The sequence below is a fragment of the Dipodomys merriami genome, unplaced genomic scaffold (assembly GCF_024711535.1).
Source record: "Dipodomys merriami isolate MVZ:Mamm:240054 unplaced genomic scaffold, mDipMer1.0.p SCAF_52, whole genome shotgun sequence".
In the NCBI taxonomy this organism is placed as follows: Eukaryota; Metazoa; Chordata; class Mammalia; order Rodentia; family Heteromyidae; genus Dipodomys; species Dipodomys merriami.
Window position 1 is genome coordinate 5639588 of NW_027206091.1, and position 18658 is coordinate 5658245.

The 18658-nt window shown below is 49.0% G+C and overlaps 1 protein-coding gene across 1 annotated transcript in view; it reads left to right on the forward strand.

The window, feature by feature from the left end:
* Chst8 (carbohydrate sulfotransferase 8) overlaps positions 1 to 18658 on the forward strand; it is a 99043-nt gene that overhangs the window by 46245 nt on the left and 34140 nt on the right. The window contains exon 2 of the mRNA XM_069999043.1: positions 8457 to 8672. Coding sequence (XP_069855144.1) covers positions 8543 to 8672 — 130 coding nt within the window. The 5' untranslated portion in view covers positions 8457 to 8542. The remainder of the gene's footprint in view (positions 1 to 8456; positions 8673 to 18658) is intronic.

Sequence of the window (18658 nt, forward strand, 5' to 3'; positions counted from 1 at the left end):
TATTATTACTCCAGATCATTCTGTACTCAACTTGGGCTATCGATCACCTCCTGGAACTGTGCTAAGCACTGGAAATACAAAGAGGAGATGAGGCTTTGCTGCAGCTGCGGTGGCCTAGGTTGAGCCCAGAGGTAGATTCTCTGCACACACAGCAGGAGGGAAGGGCCAGCGTACATGGTCATGGTGGGTTCCGGGGAGGTGGAGAAGGGCGTGGCTGTATGGGCATTCTGCATTTTTCCAGGGTAGAGGTGAGGACAGACTCAGTCTCTCTACCTGCAGAATTACCATCCTTTGCTTTTCTCTGTTGGTACAAATGTCTTGATACCCAAGATGTGGTTGTATCTTACCAGTAACTGATGACATGGCTTAGTGTTCTTTGACAAGAACCTCTGGATTTTCTCACAGTGTGTGTGTGTGTGTGTGTGTGTGTGTGTGTGTGTGTGTGTGTGTGTGTGTGTGTGTGTGTGTGTGTGTGTTCAGGAATCTTTCTGTGTGTAGTCAATTGTAGGGAAGTTAAGCCTCTAATCTTAGCTACTCAGGAAGTTGAGATCTAAGGATCATGGCTCAAAGCCAGCCTGGGCAGGAACGTCCATAAGACTCATCTCCGATTAACCACTGGACATGGAGCTGTAGCTCCATGTGGTTGAGCGCTAACCTTAAGCACAAAAAGCCAGGGACAGTGCCCAGGCTCTGAATTCAAGCCTCAGGACTGGTGCGCATGTGCGCACATACACACATACACACACACAAACTGTAGGACATTGGGCTACTGTTTTGGTAATGAGGGTATAGGGGCAGGGTTTCAAGGGGCATTTGAACTTGATTGCCACCTTGTCCACCATGCTGAGAGACCCTTTCTGTGCCCCCAGCAGAAAGCATAGGGGGGAAATAGATCATGTAACAGGGAAGTGGATAATGGCTGGTACAGGGTACAGCTGGACTGGTCCTGGGTGTGCAAAGCTGGGTCCTGGGATTTCAGCACCAAGGACAGCATCCTTTCAGGCCCTCTGTGTGTGTGGGGGGGGGGGGTACCAGAGGAATTGCATCTGCATTCCTGCCATCCTTCATCTTTGCAGAAAGCACTGCAACTTTATGCCTATGCATAAAAACTGGAATGGGCTGCAGCCCGGAGTTTTGTGCCGTTGCTGCTGCCGCCGCTGCTGCCGTTCAAGCAGTTTTTAATTAGCTGCAGGATTTTAATGAGCTGAAAATCAAGAAGAGCCCCATCTCAGAAGTAAGCCACACACACACACACACACACACACACACACACACACACACACACACAGAGAAAAACTAGTTATTCTGACAAAGCAGATGGAGGTGGTATTCTCGAGGGGGACAAGGACTGTGTGCTTCATTCAAGGAGGAACAAATGAGTTCTCAAGGCCAAGAGACTGAAGAGGGGAGCCAGGGGTTCAGACGCCAGCACCCAGCTATGGGGGAGAGAGAGGAGAAGGAGAACTCAGGAAGGTGCCTAGATTCTCCCGATGCTACGGCAGAAGGCACAGTGCCGGATTCAAGGTGACGGCAGTGCCTGGCTCCATTCTCCTCAAGTTGCCATAGCAGCCTATCTCCCAAAGCACAGCTTCTCCTGGAGCCCTCAGCCTGGAGGGACGTCATTGTTCCTGCCCGTGCAAGGAGGCGACAGAAGGACAGAACTTTCCTGGGCCTGGAGCCTGCTGACCGCATGGCTGCCTGAAGTAGGCATCAGGTCGGGGCGGGGAGGGGGGCGTCCCACAGCCACAGGGGGGTTGGTTTCCCAGGTGACTGAGCCAAGCGTCAAGTCCCAGGAAGAGCCGCAGCCACGTGTGTCCGTCCATGTGTCCGTCCAGCCGTGGCTACTAGAGGTGCGTGTATTTTGGTTGAATTCCCTAGTGCGTCCTTGTACCCTGAAGTCCATTTCCCCAAAGAGACCAAAAAAAAAAAATCTTTTTTTTTTTTAATCAAATAAGGAAATGAGAGGAATCGTTGTCTCTTGCCTAGTGTCCCAGGAGGTGTTTTTTTTTTTTTTTTTTTGGTTGGTCGTGGGGCTTGAACTCTGGGCCTGGGTGCTGTCCCTCAGCTCTTCAGCTCAAGGCTAGCGCTCTACCACTTGAGCTACAGCGCCACTTCCGGTTTTCTGGTGGTTTATTGGAGATAAGAGTCTCACGGTCTCTCCTGCCCGGGCTGGCTTTGAACCGCGATCCTCAGATCTCAGCCTCCTGAGTAGCTAGGATTACAGGGGTGAGCCACCAGCGCCCGGCTCAGGAGGTGTTTTTAAGATTAATTGGATTTTTTTTCTGAAAGTAAAATAATAATAATAATAAAATGGTGATGCCATTCAGGACTCCAGGAAAGAAGTCACTGGAAAGATTTGGAATGTTGAGGTGAGTGGGGACCTTTGTAAGCTCAACAAGGCTGTGTGGTGTTCTGGGGTTGTTTTTTTTTTTTCCTTGTCTTGTGCCTGACGCTTTCTTATCCTCCGTGATGTTTAATATTCTTCTTATTCTCTGTCGGGTCCTAGAAAGGGATGCGCAGGAAGGGGGAGGAAAGCTTGTCTTTCTCCCAGGAGCTTGAGTGTGGACCTTGGCATGCGGGTAGGAACTGGAAGTCCCAGGGGAATGTGGGAACCCCCCCCCTTGAAAGTATGTTCGTAGGGTCCCAGGATAGCCAGGTTCTCCTACTTGGGATGAACTCTTAAGTCATAGCCACTCTGGACTCAAAAAGAAGGAGACCTGTGGATCAACATCTCCCTGCTGTCCTTTGAAAATCTCATTAGACTTAGGGGGAAAGGGGCACCTTGCAGGTTCCAGGATGCTGTCCCCCACCCCACTTCAGTGCTCCAAACCCCACCAACTATAAGTCAATCCCCCCACAAACAGACAGAATCGAACTGCTCTGTGAGTCTTGTGGGCACTGAGCCAGGCAATAATCCTCAGAGAGGGGCTGGGAAGGTGGCTCAGTGGTAGAGCGCTTGCTTTGCATGCATGAGGCCCTGGGTTCCATTCCTCAGCACCACATAAGCAAAAAGAAAAAAGCTGGAAGTGGTGCTGTGGCTCAAGTGGTAGAGCGCTAGCCTTGAGCTGAAGAGCTGAGGGACAGTGCCCAGGCCCAGAGTTCAGGCCCCACGACCAGACCCCCAAAATAATAATAATAATAATAATCCTCAGAGAGAGCAAATAGGGAGAAGAGGACCCCCAGAATTCAGGCTGTGGTCGGGGCTGGGGGCAGGGGGTTGGAGGAGCTCACGGACCAGTGGCAAAGCCACTTGCAGCTCTAACAAAAGCTGCCTGGGCATGGATTAGGCCCTGGTGCCTCTCTTGATGACCCTGGGAATGACAGATGAGCACGGTTCATTATTCTCCTGGTAACATGGATGGTTCAGGGCAGGGTCGGGGAGGACTGTATTCTTCCCCCTCCCTCCTAGATTGGGGGAGGGATTCGTTGTCAGAGTCTATGTGGCCAGATCCTGGCCCCGTGGGGTTAGGTTTGGTACAGGCCGGTTCAGAAAGCAAAGCGATAGGGGCTCTAACAATGACATGTGACAGATTGGGGAGGGGAAGGAGGGACCAATTGCTCTATGCAGCAACACATCTGCAGCATCAGCGGCTAATCCAACAAGATGACGGCCACCGAGCTTCTGTCCTCTTTGTTTATCAAGTGATGAGCCTTCACGTGGGGACTTTGCCAGCCATGTTTTCCAGGCAGCTTCATGTACTCCCTGTAGCTTGCCCTTTCTTCCTTCTCTCCTTCCTTCTCTCCACCTGTGTGAGTCAGCTTTCTCATCACTGTGACAAACAACTTAAAACGAGAAAGGATAAGAGCCAGGCATCCAGGGCTCACACCTGTCATCCTAGCTATGCAGGAGGCTGAGATCTGAGGACCATGGTTCAAAGCCAGTCTAATCAGGAAAGTCTGTGAGACTCATCTCTCCAATGAACTACCAAAAAGCTGGAAGTGGAGCTATGGCTCAAGTCAGAGGGCTAGCCTTGTCCAAAAATCTCAGGGAAAGTGTCTAGGCCCTGAGTTCAAGCCTCAGGACTGCCACAGACAGACAAGGATTCATTTGGACTCATGGTTGCAGAGCTTTTAGTGCATAATAGCTTGCTTCCCATTGAGTGTGGGTAGAAGGAACATCATGATGGCAGGTGCCACCATAAGACGCTGTTGACTTCATGATGGACAGGAAGGAGAGGAGCAGATAGACAGACAGACAGACAGGTAGGCAGGTAGGGCAGGGGCAAGAGGCAATGACCCAGCTCTAGTCACCAACTTCCTCCATCTTAAAGTTTCTAGGACCTTCCAAAGTCGTGTCGCCAGCTGGGGACCCCGCTGCCATTCAGGATAATTTATATTTAAACCATAACACAGTCCCTTATCAAAGACCCACCCGAGATCACACTGGCTCCCCTGATGTCTGGCTGAGGGAGCTGATAAGTTTGTGGGGAGTAAGCCAGTGTCACGGCTGGGGTCATCCATGAGATGTGTGGGTAGACACTCACCAGCACTTGAGCAGACATGAGTGATAGAAGTGAATTTCTACCACATTTGTGTATGTGTGTGTGTGTGTGTGTGTGTGCACGCACATGTACTGATGCTTGAACTCAGAGCCTGAGTGCTCTCCTTTAGCTTTTTCACTCAATACCAGTGACTCTACCACTTAAGCCACAGTTCCATCTCCAAGCTTTTTTGCTGGTTCATTGGAGATAAGAATCTCACAGAGAGTCGGGCGCTGGTGGCTCACGCCTGTAATCCTAGCTACTCAGGAGGCTGAGATCTGAGGATCGCAGTTTGAAGCCAGCCCGGGCAGGAGAGACCATGAGACTCCTATCTCCAATAAACCACCAGAAAACCGGAAGTGGCGCTGTCGCTCAAGTGGTAGAACGCTCACCTTGAGCTGAAGAGCTGAGGGACAGCGCCCAGGCCTAGAGTTCAAGCCCCACGACCGACCAAAAAATAAAAAATAAAATAAAAGAATCTCACAGAGGGCTGGGAAGGTGGCTCAATGGTAGAGCGCTTGCCTTGCATGCCTGAGGCCCTGGGTTCGATTCCTCAGCACCACATAAGCAAAAAGAAAAAAGCCGGAAGTGGCGCTGTGGCTCAAGTGGTAGAGGGCTAGCCTTGAGCTGAAGAGCTGAGGGACAGCGCCCAGGCCCAGAGTTCAGGCCCCACAACCAGCCAAAAAGAATCTCACAGACTTTCCTTCCCACACTGGCTTCTCACTGTGATCCTCAGATCTCAGCTTCCTAAGTAGCTGGGATTACAGGCGTGAGCCACCAGCATGCTTGGCTTCATTTCTACCCTTCTAACCCCTTTCCAGGACTTCCTGGGCACCCAAGGGGCTAAGCCAACTATTGGGTTGCTGGGGAACAGACTGTGGAAGTTGGAGAGAATCGCTCCACCCACCCTCTTTTTTTTTTTTTTTTTTTTCAATTGCTTGAACTCAGGGTCTGGGCTCTATCCCTGAGCCTTTAGTGCTCAAGACTAGTGCTCTACCACTTTGAGCCACAGCACCACTTCCAGTTTTCTGGTGGTTCATTGGAGATAGCCAAGATTTTCCTGCCTGGACTGGCTTTAAACCATAATCCTCAGATCTCAGCCTCCTGAGTAGTGTGGATTACAGGTGTAAGCCACTGGTGCCCAGCCCCTCTACCCCCTTGATTTCTCACATTTGCCCAGCAGCTGGAAGCTGGCACTGGACGGTTCCCATTTCTGTTCTGGCAAGGGCTCACAGAGGCCTCCTCCTTTAGAGAGTTCTGGAACCTCTGTTGTATCCTGGTATCTTTACAAGACAATGTATCACATGACCTGCACCCCCCCCTCCCCCCAGCTCTGTCTCACCTGAGAAAACCAGAGAAGAAAAGGTCATGGTCTGAGATGATGTGTTCTGAAGCCCTTAGCCAAGTAGGACATCTTTGTTCACTCCTGCCCAGGTGAGGAGGGGATGGCTGGATAGAACTCTCCTGGGCTTAGAGCCTTCCTCCCCCTGGGTGTAATCCAGCTATCTGGAATGGGCTTGACACCCAAGCCCTGCAGTCAGAGGGGTCTTATGGTGACCTATAGCTCTAATTTTATTTTCTTTTTTTTGTCAGTTGTAGGGCTTGAACTCAGGATCTGGGCACTGTCCCTGAGCTTTCTTCATCCTTCAAGGTTAGCGCTCTCCTACTTTGAGTCACAGCTCTACTTCTGGTTTTCTAGTGGTTTATTGGAGATAAGAGTCTCATGGACTTTCCTGTCCAGGCTGGCTTTGAACCATGATCCTCTGATCTCAACCATCTGAGTAGCTAGGGTTAGAGGTATGAGCCACCAGTGCTCAGCTGTCCTTTTCTTTTTTCCTAGTCCTGGGGTTTGAACTCAGGGCCTGGGTGCTTCTTTTTCTCAAGGCTAACACTCTGCCACTTGAGTCACAGCACCACTGCTAACTTTTTCTGAGTAGTTTACTGGAGATAAGAGTCTCATGGGCTTTTTTGCCTTGACTAGCTTTGAACCATGATCCTCAGATCTCAGCCACCTGAGTAGCTAGGATGACAGGTCTGAGCCACTGGCACCCAGCAGTCCATTTTCCTTTCCTGCAAGTAGGGCAGAGACGATGCTTAGCTGATGGCCGGGCCCAGCAGTCTTTATTTATGTATTTATTTACTTCATTTTAAGGGGAGAGCCATTGCAATGAGTTAAGGAGTAAACCCACCCAGCCCCACCCCACCTGAGCCAGCTCTAGAGACTAAAAAAAAAAGCCCAGCTCAGTGCTGCCTTTCCAATAATATAAAACCAGAGGTCGTGGGAACCACCCTCTTGGCACAGTCCAGGGAGCCCCACGTCAGGCGCGGAGAGGCCTGAGGCAGGTTAATTAAAGTTAACTGAGTGAGAAAATAATTACAGAGACTGCAGAGGAAAGAAACCCGAAGCTGCAGTTTATACTTCTTGGCCCCTGAGCTTTGCTGAGAAGCAATCTGGTCCTCAGGAATGTTTTTTCCAGGCAGGGGAGAAAAGAAGAAAGCTCTTTTTTTAAAAAAATCTTTTTCTGCCTCACATTTCAGAGGCTAGACACAGTAGAAGACTACCCCATGGCAAGTCAGTGGAGCCAGGCACCAGTGACTCACCCCTGTCATCCTAGCTATTCAGGAGACTGAGATCTGAGAATCAAAGTTGAAAGCCAGACTGGGCAGGAAAGTCTGTGAAACTCTTTTCTCCAATAAACGAGCAAAAAAAAAAAAAAAAAAAAGTCAGAAGTGGAGCTGAGGCTCAATTTGGTAGAGGACCAATGTTGAGTGAAAAAGCTAAAGAGTGTGCCCAGGTCCTGAGTTCAAGTCTTAGTAGCAACACCAAAACACCCAGACCCAGCTGCCTGGGTCCAGAAGAACCTTCTAACTGTGGTTAGAGGCTGCTGGGAGCAATCCTGGTGGCCTCAGTTTCCCTTTTGTGTACTGCTTCATTCCAAGGTGGACAAAGTCCCTGAAGACTCCTTGGATGGCCAACGGTACTGATGGAGATAAGAGGACAGAGGGACAGAGGGAAGTTCTCTCAAAAGGGAACCCGAGTCAGGCACTGGGAGCTCACACCTGTCACCCTAGCTACTTGGGAGATTTGAATATCACAGTTCAAAGCCAGCCCGAGCAAGAAAGTCCATGAGACTCTTATCTCAAAAAAAAAAAAAAAAGACTAAAAAAGCCAGCGGTGGAACTGTGGCTCAAGTGGTAGAGCACTAGCTTTGAGCAAAAGCAGCTCAGGGACAACACTCAGGGTCTGAGTTTAAAACCCAGGACTGGCACCAGATCAAGAAAGAGAGAGAGAGAGAGAGAGAGAGAGAGAGAGAGAGAGAGAGCGCACCTGGTGAGAAGCTACTGTCCTGGCAATGGGTGGCAACAGCAATCCTTTCAGCTTCCCTGGGCTTAAAAAATGGAAGGAAGGGCCAGGCACTGGGGGTTCACACCTGTTACCCTAGCTACTCATAAAGCCGAGGTCTAAGTATCACAGTTCAAAGCCAACCCAGGCAGAAAAATCCCCATGAGACTCTTTTTTTTTTTTTGTCGGTGGTGGGGCTTGAACTCTGGGCCTGGGCGCTGTCCCTCAGCTCTTCAGCTCAAGGTGAGCGCTCTACCACTTGAGCCACAGGGCCACTTCCGGTTTTCTGGTGGTTTATTGGAGATAAGAGTCTCATGGACTTTCCTGCCCAGGCTGGCTTTGAACACTGATCCTCAGATCTCAGCCTCCTGAGTAACTAGGCTTACAGGTGTGAGCCACTGGCACCAGGTTCCCATGAGACTCTTATCTCCAATGAACCACCAGAAAACCGGAAGTGGTGCTGTGGCTCAAGTGGTAGAGTGCTCACCTTGAGCTGAAGAGCTGAGGGACAGCGCCCAGGCCCAGAGTTCAAGCCCCACGACCGACAAAATAATGATAGTAATAAAAAGATGGAAGGCGCACAAAGTGACAGTGTCCTCAACACAGAATTCTCTGTCCCCCTCTGCCTGCAGACCTCAGCCTGATGGATGCCTGGTGTGAACAATGAAGGCAGAACGTGTCTCCCACACCGGAAAGGTGACCCCGGAACGTGCCCTGGATGACCCCACGACCCAAAACCATGCGGCTGACCTGCATGTTCTCATCTATTCTGCTGTTTGGAGCTGCCGGCCTCCTCCTCTTCATCAGCCTGCAGGACCCCACAGAGGTCGCCCCCCAGCAGGGGTCAGGTGAGCCAGACACATGGTCCTCTCCTTCCTGACCAAGGCCTAGGCCTCATGGCTTCCTTCATGTGCTGGACTAGAAGATAGAGTTGAGAGCCCCCAAGCAAGCAGAAAAGGGAGTCCTGACACCTCCCAACACATAACACGCATGCACACACACACACACACACACACACACACACACACTAGTGGGCATCAGTGCCAGCAGAATGGGTTGTCCAATATGAAATCTCTAGCAACAGATGATGGAGAAGCTGTCTTTCTGCCCATTCGGTTGTTGCCTTCCATGAAATTCTTTTTCTTCTTTTCTTTTCTTTCTTTCTTTTTTTGTTCTTGTTGTTGTTGGTTGTGGGGCTTGAACTCTAGACCTGGGCACTGTCCCTCAGTTCTTCAGCTCAAGGCTAGTGCTCTACCGCTTGAGCCACAGCACCACTTCCAGCTTTTTCTGCTTATGTGGTGCTGATGAATCAAACCCTGGGCCTCATGCATGTAAGGCAAGCAATCTACCACTCAGCCACCTTCCCAGCCCTCTTTTTCTTTTCTTTACTTGTACTGTTCCTAAGACATGAACTCAGGGCCTAAGTGCTGTCCCTCAGTTTTGTTTTTTGCTTGCTTGGTTTTTGTTTTGTTCTTTTGCACAAGGTAGAATTACCATTTGAGCCACAGTTCCACTTCTGGCTTTTGTTGTTGCTGTTGTCGGTCCCGGGGCTTGAACTCAGGACCTGGGCACTGTCCATAAGCTCTTTTACTCAAAGCTAGCACTCTACCACATTAAGCCACAAAGCCACTTCCAGTTTTTGAGTGGTTTATTGGATATGAGAGTCTCATGGGGACTTTCCTGCCTGAGCTGGCTTTGAACTATGATTCTCAGATGTCAGCCTCCTGGGTAACTATGATTACAGGCATGAGCCACAGGTGCTTGGCTGACTTCTGCCTTTTTTGTGTGATTCATTGGAGATTAAGAGTCTCATAGACTTTCCTAGCTAGGCTGGCTTTGAACTATGATCTTCAGATTTCAGTCTCCTGAGTAGCTAGGATGACAGCGATGAGTTACCAGCGCCCACCTCCCACCCCATCCTCACCCTGTCTGTGCCTTAAAACCCGCTGGAGGAGATATGCACCTGCCCCATACTCTGGGATGTGGTTCTGTTCATGGCTGATGGATTATGGAAGCGAAGATTTGCAATCAGAGGTTTAGGCAGATAGATGTCTGTGCTACCCCTATCTGAACCAAAAGCCCCACCAAGATCTGGCAGCTGCTGCCAGAGGCCCTACTGCAGAAGGGGCCCAGGAAGCATAGATCCATCACGGGTAGTGAATGACAGGCAGCCGTGACGGCAGGCGGGTAGGTGATCTCTGGTCAAATTCCCACAGCTGGAGGCTGTCAAAAGTAGGTCTGGCTGTTTTCTGGCTTCTGAAGAAGCAAGTTCGGAGTGACGCAGTTGGCTCCTCTGGGGACTTTGTAACCTCTTGGGAGGCCTAGAAATAAATAGCAGGTGACAATGAGTCAGCTGTAGCTGAGCTCCACAAAGTGTGTAAGCTTTGGATAAAGGCAATGTGCACCTTTGTTGTGCGTTCAGTTGTGCGTGTGGCTGGTGTCTGCACCATGAGAAAACTGCCAGAGAAAGGAGGCAGGAATGGCTCTGTGGCATCCACTGGGAGAGACCCATTCTGGGATCATGTTTTGGGTGATTCCCCCCTCCCCCCGTCCCCAACACATGGCTGGCGATGCTACATCCAAGTGGCCAAGGAGCTGCAGATTATTGTCAAGTCCTAAGACTTGAACTCAGGTTCTGGGTGCTATCTTTTGAGCTTTTTTTCAGCTCAAGGATAACTAGTGGAGCCACAGTTCCACTTTTGGCTTTTTGGTTGTTTGTTGGAGATTAAGCATCTCACAGACTTTTCTGCCCAGGGTGACTTTGAACCTTGATTCTCAGATCTCAGCTTCCTGAGAAGCTAGGATTACAGGTGTGAGCCACCAGTGCCCAGCTGTTGGGGCCAGGTTATTATTCTTCAAGCCAGACAGTGCTGTGTTACATAGCTGCTCAAGCCCACAGATGTGAGGAGTGCAGGCTGGTGGTGTTTGTAGGACAGCCTGGTCTGGCCAGGTAGAGCTTGAGCCTCAGGCTGGTGCAATGTACAGGATGGCCCACAGCTAAAACAAGCATCCTGCTTGTGGTTCACGCCTGTAATCCTAACTCCTCAGGAGGCTGCTTTCTGAGGATCGTGGTTCAAAGCTAGCCTGGGCAAGTCTGTGAGACTCTGATCTCCAATAAACCACCAAAAAAGTCAGAAATGGAGCTGTGGCTCAAGTAGTAAAGCAGTAGCCTTTAGCAAAAGAGCTGAGGGACAATACCCAGGCCCTGAGTTCAAATCCAGGACCAGCACACACACACACACACACACACACACACACACACACACGCACACACACACACACACAAATGACAAACATCCTTCTCTACCTCTCTTCACAGATGAAGGAGGCAGGTGATGACCACAGTTGGATCTCTAGCCACTGTGCATCTGTTGCTCAATACTGGTGGGTCAGCCTTAGTGCGTTGACGTTATACGTCAATCACGTAATGCCAAATCCAGTCATAAAACTTTAAGTAATGCTTCCGTTACTTTCCCCTCCATAAACTGCTCCTGACACAAGCTGTTTGTGTTGATTTGTTACTCTGCGTTTATTCTTTCCGTGTACTCCTTACAGCCGCCTAATTGTGAATTCGGTACCAAGAAAGCAATATCAAAGTAATTTTCCACAACATTAGTTACAATTTTCTTCTGATCTTTCAAGTGAAACAATCCCTATCCTGTTGGCTTCTCTGAGCGTATAAACTTTGATTACATTTATCTGTTGGAAATCAGTGCTTACAAAGTGTATGTGTCCAGTTACATGGCTGGGTGGGCCTTCCCATCCCCCCATCTTCCCTTACCTCTTCCCTCTCCCTCCCCCTTCCGCCTCCCCCCAGGTTCCCCTGCCCAGTCTTCTCCCTGTACATTTTTTCCATGAGAAATCTATCAGAGGCATACATTTTCCCAGGCACAGGTTGTTATCTGGTCACAAAGGTGGGAAGAAGAGGATGGGCCTTAAAAATCCAGAAATCTCTTTGTTGCTTGTGGTCCCTTGGGTCTGATGTTGGTAAGCTATGACATCTGGATGTCTTAGTTCAGCCACCCTACCTCACCCATGGACTTGGACTTCAGCGTTGGGTACTATCTCTGAGCTTTTACTCAAGGCTAGAGCTCTACCACTTTGAGCCACAGCACCACTTCCAGTTTTCTGGTGGGTCATTGGAGATAAGAATCTCACGGATTTTTCTGGTCCAGGTTGGCTTTGAATGGTTATCCTCAGATCTCAGCCTCCTGAGTGGCTAGGATTACAGGTGTAAGCCACCAGTGCCGGATTTGAGTTGCCAGCTTTTGTGAGGAGAGATGTGTGTGTGTGTGTGTGTGTGTGTGTGTGTGTGTGCATGTGCGTGTGCGTGTGCGCGCGCCTGCTCCTAATGAGGCTTGAACTAAGGGCTTGAATGTTGTCCCTTAGCTTTTTCCACTCAAGGCTGATGCTCTACCACTTGAGCCATGGCTCCACTTCTACCATTTCAGAAGTTAATTGGAGCCAAGACTCTCACAGATTTCCTGCCTGGGCTGAGTAGCTAGGATGTATGAACTACCCATGCCTATCTCAATTACTGTAAAGTTATTTATCACTCCCAGGTCCTGAGGCCAATGAGCTTACTCCCCACACATACCTTTTTTGTTCTGGCAGTACTGGGATTTGAACTCATGACCTCATGCTCCCTCAGCTGACACTCTACCACTTGAGCCACACCTCGAGCCTAGCTTTTGAGCCTTTTAAGTCTCTTTTCATCTGTCAGCTTGTCTTGTCATCTTTATTTTTTTTCCACTTGCTATTTATTTAAAGAAACCAGGTCATAGTCATATAGAGTTTCTCACAGTTGGGATTTTATTGATTGTCCTCATTTGATAGAGTTTCAATATGGTCCTTTTTTTTCTTTGCATTCTCTATAAATTAGGAACATTTGGCTAATGGATGGACCTTTTTTTTCCCCCCCTTTTTTTTTTTCAGTTGTGGGGCTTGAACTCAGGGCGTTAGTGCAGTCCCTGAGCTCAAGGCTCAAGGCTAGCACTCTATCATTTGAATCACAACTCCACTTCCAGTTTTCTGGTGGTTTATTGGAGATAAGTCTCACAGGCTGGATGCCAGTAGCTCACACCTGAAATCCTAGCTACCTCAGGAGGCTGAGATCTGAGGATCGTGGTTCAAAGCCAGCCCCCGACAGAAAAATCCATGAAACTCTTATCTCCAATAAACCACTCTGAAAACTGAAGTGGCACTGTGGCTCAAGTGGTAGAGCGCTAGCCTTGAGCAGAAGAGCTGAGGGACAATGTCCAGGCCCAGAGTTCAAGCCCCATGACTGACTAAATAAATAAATAAATAAGCGTCTCGAGGACTTTCCTGCACTGACTGAGTTCAAACCACAATTCTCAGATCTAGGCTTCCTGAGTAGCTGGGATTACTGGCCAGAGCTACCAGCACCCTGGTACTTGGTTGTTTTTGTTTTCCATGGGTGTTTCTGCATTCTCCATCAGGAGTTGGTGTCTTTCCAGGTTTTCTTAGTGAGCCGTTATTGATCCATCCTCAATCAATCTTTCCATTTTTCCATTCAGGAGGAACCACAGCTCTCATTTTGTTATTCCTTCCTTGTTGTTGTTTTTCAAATGGACTGGATTGTACTTTAAAGGGACCAAGTGAGTCTTGTGAGTGACTCTTGATCCCTAAACAGTTATTCTTATAATGCAGATTCTGTTTTGCAAACACTATAGAATAGAATTTCTTCTTCTTTTTTTCTTTTTCTTTTTTGGTCAGTCCTGGGGCTTGGACTGGGCTGGGCACTGTCCCTGAGTTCTTTTGCTCAAGGATAGCACTCTACCACATTGCTGGTTCATTGGAGATAAGCCTCATGGCTTTGAACTGCCATCTTCAGATCTCAATCTCTTGAGTAGCTAGGATTACAGGCGTGAGCCACCAGGACCCTGCTAGATCTTTTTTCATGTTTGGCTTTTGCAGAATAAGTTTTCTTTTTCACTTGTATGTTTGTGTTTGTGTGTATGTGTGTATGTGTGCGCGCATGCACCAGTAGTAAGACTTGAACTCAAGGCTTTGATTTTTTTTTTTTTTTTGGGTCCGGTCATGGGGCCTGAACTCTGGGCCTGGGCGCTGTCCCTCAGCTCTTCAGCTCAAGGCTAGCGCTCTACCACTTGAGCCACAGCGCCACTTCCAGCTTTTTTCTTTTTGCTTATGTGGTGCTGAGGAATCGAACCCAGGGCCTCAGGCATGCAAGGCAAGCGCTCTACCACTGAGCAACCTTCCCAGCCCGAACTCAAGGCTTTGAAACTGTCCCTGAACTTTTTTTTTTTTTTTTGGCTCAAGGCTGGCACTTAACCACTTTGCGCCACAGCCCCACTTCTGGCTTTTTAATGGTTAATTGGAGATCAGAGACCCACAGGCTTTCCTGCCTGGGCTGAAAAACTGTAATCCTCAGATCTCAGCTAGCCTTGAACAAAAAAAAGGTAAAGGACGGCACCCAGGCCCTGAATTCAAGTCCCAACACACACACACACACACACACACACACACACACACACACACACACACACACACACACACACACACACACACACACACACACAAACACACAGGCTGTTGGAGGTTCCTTCCCTAGGAGGGAATCTGGCATCTCTAAAAATTCGTATCCTGTTTCATTATTTCCTAGCCTGGAAACTGGAGCTGCCTGGCAGCAGCCCATGTCCCCAATCAGGCTGGGTGCCAAGGCTGGAAACCAAGGCTCTTGCTCCAAGCTGCACAATGCCTTGTCCTGCAACGAAGCCACCACAACTGGGTCCGAGGACCTTGCCAGCCAGGAGAAGGGACCAGTGTGTTCCAATATTCCAACATCCAGCTGCTGTGATGGGCATGAGGGGTTGAAAGGAAGGGCGAGGGTGAGGTGGATGGAGCAGGAAGAGACAAAACTTACTGAAAGAGCCACTCAGAAGACAAGGCCAAGCAGGACACTAGTGGCTCATGCCTGTAATCTTGTGGATCACAGTTCAAAGCCAGCCCAGACAGGAAAGTCAGTGAGATTCTTACCTCCAAAGAACCAGCAAAAAGCCAGAAGTGGAAGTGTGGCTCAAAATGGTAGAGCACCAGCCTTGAGCACCAAACAAGCGACAGCACCAGGTCCTAAGTTCAAGCCCCAAGACTGGCACCAAAACCAAAAAAGGTGATTGCTCTGCCTTGGGCTGCTGGAGCTGGGTACCTAAGTCCATGCTTTTCCCAGAGCTGGCCAGAGCGTTCCCACGGAGCTGGCGGCTTCCCCAGGCAGGTGGATTGTTTCCTGCAATCCTCTGGAGTCTTATTTCCTGAAACGGCTTCCTAACTGCATTGTGGAACATCATATATATTGCGTCTAAACCTTGCGAGGCTGACACATCTTTGTTGTGACTATGACTATCAGAAGTGACAAGTAATTGCAGTGATCCATCGTGTTAAGTAGCTGGCAATACATCAGCACAAAATCAGCAGGGCTGGGACTCTCAAAACCCAATGTTGCTACACAATACAGCCTGCGTCGCCAAACTCTCACTGAACGTTACACCTGGCCCCTCCCTTGCTTTGCTGCTGCTTGCTCAGGGCACAGGGTACATAGATCATTCTTGGGGGAAAGGCTTACCCGCTGGGGTTTTGTTTGTTTGTTTGGGAATGTTGCCCCCCCTCCTTATTGCTCTCCAAGTCAGAATTGCTGTAAAAAAACACTACTTCCAGCCAGGGGCTCAAGCTTCCTGCCTTCCTTGTCCTTGTAGATTCCTAAGCATCCTTGTGAGGTTAATAACCCAGCAATCACTGTAGGGCAAGAAGATAGGAAGTGACTGAGCTCTGTGTGCAAATAAAGAGACGGTGCCACGAGCCTATAATCTCAGCTACCCAAGAAGCAGAGATCTGGAGGATCACAATTCGAAGCCAGACTGGGGTGGGGGTGGGGGAACAAAAGTTAATAACCATCTCAATCAGTATACTGAGTGTGGTGGATCACATCTGTGATCCCAGCTATCCAGGAAGCAGAAATCTGGAAGATCAAAGTTCAAGGTCAGACTAAGAAAAACAAAAGTTAACAACAAATTCAATCCATAAACCGAGTGTGATGATACATGTCTGTAATCCCAGCTTCCAGGGCAGCCTTAGACGGGTATACCATGATCCAAGCTAGCACAGGGAAAAAATACAAGGCCCTATTCTCCTTCTCTCCCCCTAACCCCCCCCCCCAAATAAAAGCAACCAGATGTTGTAATCCTAGCTACTCAGGAGGCTGAGATCTGAGGATCTTGGTTTGAAGCCACCCCAGGCAGGAACGTCCATGAGACTCTTATCTTCAATTAACCACCAAAACATTGGCAGTGGAGCTGTGGCTCAAAGTGGTAGAGCACCAGCCTTGAGAGCAAGATCTCAGAAACAGCACCCCAGGCCTGAGTTCAAGTCTCACTGACAAGCAAGAAAGAGAAAGAAAGAAAGAAAGAAAGAAAGAAAGAAAGAAAGAAAGAAAGAAAGAAAGAAAGAAAGAAAGAAAGAAAGAAAGGAAGGAAGGAAGGAAGGAAGAAAAGAGAGAAAGGAGAGAGGTACGGAGGGAAAACTAAAGCAAAGAAACCATAGAGTGACTGTTTAGCAAACTCAAGTACTGGAAAAACAAAATTAGAAAGATACATATGGAAGTGGCAACCAGGCACCGGTGGCTCATGCCTGTCATCCTAGCTACTCAGGAGGCTGAGATCTGAGGATCTCTTTCAAAGCCAGCCTGGGCAGGAAACTCCTTGATCTCCAATTAACCACCAAAAAACCAGAAGTGGTGCTGTGGCTTAAGTGGTAGAGCGCTAGCCTTGAGCTGAAGAGCTGAGGAACAGCGCCCAGGCCCAAGGTTTAAGCCCCAGGACTGACCAAAACAAAAACATATGGAGGTGGCTCTTTACACAAGGCTGGATGCCACTGAGGATGCTTTCGATACTAATTTTTTTTTTGGGGGGGGAGGTCAGTTGTGGGGCCTGAACTCTGGGCCTGGGCTGTGTCCCTCAGCTCTTCTGCTCAAGGCTAGCGCTTTACCACCTGAGCCACCTTCCCCCCCCCTCAATACTGATTTAGACTGCAGGGCAAAGGGCATCCTCAGCAGCTCTGCAGAGGCCACACTGATGAAGAGATTTCCTAGGATACCACCAAGAGTGACCAGCCAATCACGTGCCAGAAGGAGGCCAGGCTGGGAGGCCTTCGAGTCCCAACACCTGAGCCCAGTGGATTTGGTGGGTCTTCTGGCTTCGGGCCATCCTTCATTATAGACCTCATCCCTGTAGCCAGAATTGATCTGTCTCTATCTTCTTGTTCCTTTTTAAAATTTCCTTATTGTGCCAGTACAGGGCCTTGAACTCAGGACCTGAGAGCTCTCCTTTAGCTTTTTCTTTTCTTTCTTTCTTTTTTTTTTTTAAACTCATCCTCCTGCAGTTAAAGGAAATGTTTACATCTTCCTTCAGAAGGGCACACTGGAAGTCTCCAGCTAAAGCCGCTTTTCCTTTGGTGCATTATAAACGATGCTAAATGAAAAATAACGAGCACACGGGAACTAATAACAGGAATCACCCAATTAAATTAGGAAACAGACATCATACTGCCGTAATCTGAAAATTGATATTAAGAGAAAATGGTCCCGGAATTGTTACACTAAAAGGTTCTTAGAGGGTGGGGAAAAAAATTAGGAAGAAAAACAGGATGGAAAATTGGGATGATTGTTATCCAGTAAGAGCCAGGCTTAGGTTTCTAAAAGAGATGCAATAAAATGTTAAAAACAAAAGATAAGACCACTGTGTGGATCTAACAAACTAATTGCCCTCCTCCTCCAAAATGGCTATAAAATGAGACAGTATTAATCGGGGTGGTGGTGGCTCATGATTATCAGCTACTCAGGAAACTGAGATCTGAGGATCACGGTTCAAAGCCAGCCCAGGCAGGAAAGTCTATGAGACTCTGATCTCCAATTAGTCATAGAAAAAGCCAGAAATGGAGCTGTGGCTCAAATGGTTGAGTGCCAGGCTTGAGTGAAAAAGCTCAGGGACTCCATCCAGGCTCTGGGTTCAAGCAATAGTTCTGGCACGCACACGCGCGCGCGCGCGCACACACACACACACACACACACACACACACACAAAACGAGACAGTGTTATTAATGCCTTTGTGTGGATGACCCTCATGATTCTTGTTGGTTAGGTTCTTGGCCTTATCCTGCATGAACAGCAGTCATTTGTGCAGAGTGTGGAAGACACCCAGCCAAGACGCAAAGCCAGCGCTGTTGGATTCCAAATCCTGTCTGTGACCCACTCATCCTGTCTATAGCTCCCAGTTAATGACAAGGTCTTTATGTCTTTTATTTTCTGATGTGATTCTAGCCCTTTCCTCTTGAGGACATTCCTTGTTTACACCCAGCCGACTTGGGCCACAGCCCAGCCATCTGATCCCCAAGGCGACTCAGCTATTTTGGTCACTGAAACTCACAGCAGAGACACTTTCTGAAATTACAGTCGAGCTAGGAAACGGCCTCCCGTTGTGTGCAGGCCTGGGCCCGGCTGAGCAGGCCCGGCGATTCCTTGATGTCTCCAGTTAGCTCCAGTTCCAGGTTGTGCATCTGTGGGCCTTCGTTGTTTCCTGGGGGACCCCGGCTCCACGGCATGAATCAGGCTCTGTTCACCTGTGAGACACTCTAGGGGCCATTCCAGACTAGGTCTCAGGTGAGGTCTGAGTCTCTTTCCCACTTGGCCTGGCCCTCAGTGAGTCAGAGAAATACATCCCTCTTTGCAGGCTCACACCTGTCATCCTTGCTACTCAGGAGTCTGAGATCTGAGGATTGCAGTTCAAAGCCAGCCCAGGCCAGAAA